Source organism: Xyrauchen texanus, chromosome 25, assembly GCF_025860055.1.
Source record: "Xyrauchen texanus isolate HMW12.3.18 chromosome 25, RBS_HiC_50CHRs, whole genome shotgun sequence".
Lineage (NCBI taxonomy): Eukaryota > Metazoa > Chordata > Actinopteri > Cypriniformes > Catostomidae > Xyrauchen > Xyrauchen texanus.
In genome coordinates, this window is record NC_068300.1 from 1,344,376 (window position 1) to 1,349,375 (window position 5,000).

General features: G+C 32.8%; 1 protein-coding gene across 2 annotated transcripts in view; it reads left to right on the forward strand.

Moving 5' to 3' along the window:
* LOC127618522 (serine/threonine-protein kinase DCLK2-like) overlaps positions 1-5,000 on the forward strand; it is a 25,801-nt gene that overhangs the window by 6,530 nt on the left and 14,271 nt on the right. For both annotated transcript variants that reach the window (XM_052091012.1, XM_052091013.1), the window contains exon 2: positions 381-742. In XM_052091012.1, the coding sequence (XP_051946972.1) occupies positions 381-742 (362 nt within the window). The remainder of the gene's footprint in view (positions 1-380; positions 743-5,000) is intronic.

The window sequence follows — 5,000 nt, forward strand, 5'->3', positions numbered from 1 at the left end:
ATGAGATTAGTTTATATGCAGCGGACGATTGCGTTATCCCGGATTATAGTATTAAAGGACAGATAAAGACAGATGCACGCATTCACACCTGGCATGTATTGATGTTGCTTTGACCCATGGGGCCGTGTTGCCATGGTGAGCGGGGTCAGTCGGATAAGTGATTTTGCAAAGCAACAAACCTGAAGCCAGCAGAAATGTCACTGCATGCACAGATATGAGATTTACAATCTGAATGTACTCTTCCAGAGACGGTTCGTGGGTACTGAACTATAGACGGGCTCTTGCATACTGACGAACAGTGCACAGTAAGACTAGGAACGTGTATTAAAGATGTAAATAGGATGTTGACTAATCCGGCATTTTCTCGTCTCCCCCTGTAGGTGAGAGTTACGTGTGCGCCTCTAACGAGCCCTACAGAAAGGTGGACTACACGAAGAACATCAACCCTAACTGGGGTTCTAGGCAGGCGGGGGCGGGGCCTGTGGGCGGGCCGGTGCCTGTGGGCGGAGCCGTGCGTCAGGGGCCCCAGCACGTGGTAGGGGAAGCAAGGGAGAGTAAAGACTTCATCAAACCCAAACTTGTGACGGTGATCCGGAGTGGCGTGAAGCCTCGGAAAGCCGTGAGAATTCTGCTGAATAAGAAAACGGCGCACTCGTTCGACCAGGTGCTCGCCGACATCACAGAGGCCATCAAACTGGACTCGGGAGTGGTGAAGAGACTCTACACACTGGACGGCAAACAGGTGTGTGTATACATTCTAATGGTCGACCAATATGGGTTATGGCTGATTCGAGTCTCTAGTTTCATCTGATATGACATTTGAAAAATGTGAGTGATTTATCGTAAAACGCCACACTGCTAAACACAATATACACTATTGCGTATTATAGAACAAGGTTTACATTTGAAATGCTATTTTTACTGTGCATTAAGATAAATGATTAGTTATAACATATTATAAGGTGTATGATGAGACATTATGAATTCATTATAATGCATTACACTCTAAAGTATAACTATAAACAGGAGAAGTGTTATAATGTATTATAACTGTAGTTATTATTGTTTATGAGGAGTTATAACTTATTATAAGGTGTATTATGAGACATTATGAATTCATTATAATGCATTACACTCTAAAGTATAACTATAAACAGTGGAAGTGTTATAATGTATTATAACTGTAGTTATTATTGTTTATGAGGAGTTATAACTTATTATAAGGTGTATTATGAGACATTATGAATTCATTATAATGCATTACACTCTAAAGTATAACTATAAACAGAGGAAGAGCTATAATGTATTATAACTGTAGTTATTATTATTTATGAGAAGTTATAACTTATTATAAGGTGTATTATGAGACATTATGAATTCATTATAATGCATTACCCTCTAAAGTATAACTATGAACAGAGGAAGAGTTATAATGTATTATAACTGTAGTTATTATTATTTATGAGAAGTTATAACTTATTATAAGGTGTATTATGAGACATTATGAATTCAATATAATGCATTACGCTCTAAAGTATAACTATAAACAGGAGAAGTGTTATAATGTATTATAACTGTAGTTATTATTATTTATGACAAGTTATAACTTATTATAAGGTGTATTATGAGACATTATGAATTCATTATAATGCATTACACACTAAAGTATAACTATAAACAGTGGAAGTGTTATAATGTATTATAACTGTAGTTATTATTATTTATGAGGAGTTATAACTTATTATGAGGTGTGTTATGAGACATTATGAATTCATTATAATGCATTACACTCTAAAGTATAACTATAAACAGGAGAAGTGTTATAATGTATTATAACTGTAGTTATTATTGTTTATGAGGAGTTATAACTTATTATAAGGTGTATTATGAGACATTATGAATTCATTATAATGCATTACACTCTAAAGTATAACTATAAACAGAGGAAGAGTTATAATGTATTATAACTGTAGTTATTATTATTTATGAGGAGTTATAACTTATTATAAGGTGTATTATGAGACATTATGAATTCATTATAATGAATTACACTCTAAAGTATAACTATAAACAGTGGAAGTGTTATAATGTATTATAACTGTAGTTATTATTATTTATGAGGAGTTATAACTTATTGTAAGGTGTATTATGAGACTTTATGAATTCATTATAATGCATTACACTCTAAAGTATAACTATAAACAGAGGAAGTGTTGTAATGTATTATAACTGTAGTTATTATTATTTATGAGAAGTTATATCTTATTATAAGGTGTATTATGAGACATTATGAATTCATTATAATGCATTACACTCTAAAGTATAACTATAAACAGGAGAAGTGTTATAATGTATTATAACTGTAGTTATTATTATTTATGAGAAGTTATAACTTATTATAAGGTGTATTATGAGACATTATGAATTCATTATAATGCATTACGCTCTAAAGTATAACTATAAACAGTGGAAGTGTTATAATGTATTATAACTGTAGTTATTATTATTTATGAGGAGTTATAACTTATTATAAGGTGTATTATGAGGCATTATGAATTCATTATAATTCATTACACTCTAAAGTATAACTATAAACAGAGGAAGTGTTATAATGTATTATAACTGTAGTTATTATTGTTTATGAGGAGTTATAACTTATTATAAGGTGTATTATGAGACATTATGAATTCATTATAATGAATTACACTCTAAAGTATAACTATAAACAGTGGAAGTGTTATAATGTATTATAACTGTAGTTATTATTATTTATGAGGAGTTATAACTTATTGTAAGGTGTATTATGAGACTTTATGAATTCATTATAATGCATTACACTCTAAAGTATAACTATAAACAGAGGAAGTGTTATAATGTATTATAACTGTAGTTATTATTATTTATGAGAAGTTATATCTTATTATAAGGTGTATTATGAGACATTATGAATTCATTATAATGCATTACACTCTAAAGTATAACTATAAACAGGAGAAGTGTTATAATGTATTATAACTGTAGTTATTATTATTTATGAGAAGTTATAACTTATTATAAGGTGTATTATGAGACATTATGAATTCATTATAATGCATTACGCTCTAAAGTATAACTATAAACAGTGGAAGTGTTATAATGTATTATAACTGTAGTTATTATTATTTATGAGGAGTTATAACTTATTATAAGGTGTATTATGAGGCATTATGAATTCATTATAATTCATTACACTCTAAAGTATAACTATAAACAGAGGAAGTGTTATAATGTATTATAACTGTAGTTATTATTGTTTATGAGGAGTTATAACTTATTATAAGGTGTATTATGAGACATTATGAATTCATTATAATGAATTACACTCTAAAGTATAACTATAAACAGTGGAAGTGTTATAATGTATTATAACTGTAGTTATTATTATTTATGAGGAGTTATAACTTATTATAAGGTGTATTATGAGACATTATGAATTCATTATAATGCATTACACTATGAAATATGGAACACCTGTCAATCATTTTGACATGTTCTCATAGTGTTGCAGCTGCAGTGAATTATTGAGGCTTAATGACATTTTTATGCCGTGTAGTTCATAACAGTTGCCAGTAGAGGCGCTATTTCACTGCTGTTGTGTTTAACAACCGTTTCTGCTCGTGTCCGGCTCAATAAAGCTCATTGGATATATTTGGGGTGCGGTGTTTTGGAAAGGGGGTGTGGCTAATCCAACAGCTCAGCTTGTGGACATTCTAGAATGGCTGAAATTGCTTTCAACACCCTTAAATGAGACTTTGAAGTGTTCTCTTGACTCTCTGGATGTCACAGCGAGTCTAACTGATTTCAAATGGCTGAAGGCTCTAGAATGAGAGACATGTGTACATTCTAGAACTTCCTTGTCACACATGGTTGTGTATCCCATAATTAGAGCAGTGAGTCTGGCTGCAGGCTGGTTTCCATGGTAACCTGCTGGCCCTGTTCACTTGAGTGAGTCCCAATGAACGGCTCAGCAGAACAATGTGTGTGCGTTCATCTGTATGCCACACACCTCTCACTGCAGAGACGAGGGGGTTCCTTTAATGGCCGTTTGCTTTTCGCCAGACAGTGTGTGTGTGTGTGTGTGTGTGTGTGTGTGTGTGTGTGTGTGTGTGTGTGTATTTATTTTTAGTTTTTAGAAGTGAGCTAAATGTGACAAAACCTCTCTTACCAAAAAAATTAAAATTAAGCAAATTGTTTTAAGTTTTACCTCTAATAATGCACTCTTAGAGATTCATTTGCTTTATATAAAAACATTAGAAATCTATGACATGTCCTCATTTTGACAGCCGCGTGTGTGATTGAGCTAATAGCAGCAATCATGTCGTCATGGCGACAGAACATCTTTGATTATGACATGTCAGATTTGCATCTTTGGAAAGGGCAATGTTAATTTCTGACTTCATTTTCCCATAATGCTTTTTTCCTCCCCATCTGACCGTACGTGTGTGACTTTTAAAGGGACAGTACACCCAAAAATGAAAATTCCCTCATCATTTACTCACCCTCATGCCATCCCAGCTGTATGACTTTCTTTCTTCTGCAGAACACACATGAAGATTTTAGAAGAATATTTCAGCTCTGTAGGTCCATACAATGCAAGTGAATGGTGACCAGAACTTTGAAGCTTAAAAAAGGACATAAAGGTAGCATAAAAGCAAAAAAGTTACAAAATGCATGTCAGGCATGTGAGGTGTCGTTTGAAAGCTTAGAATCTGAACTTTTCAGAGATACCATCACTTCTGCATTTATGCTACTTAAAATAACAAAATAAGTCCTCGAAACATTTGCGTCGCAAATAAGTGCCACCTAGTGGTCACGTGGTACAAATATTCAGTTTCTCAAATAGCACTTAAATAGACAAGTCATATATCAAATGAAAGCTCTCAGTCTCAGGGACATGACTGTAGAGCTTGTTGTGTTTTGATGCACTAATACCAAGAATCAAAAGCGAAATATGATTTCTG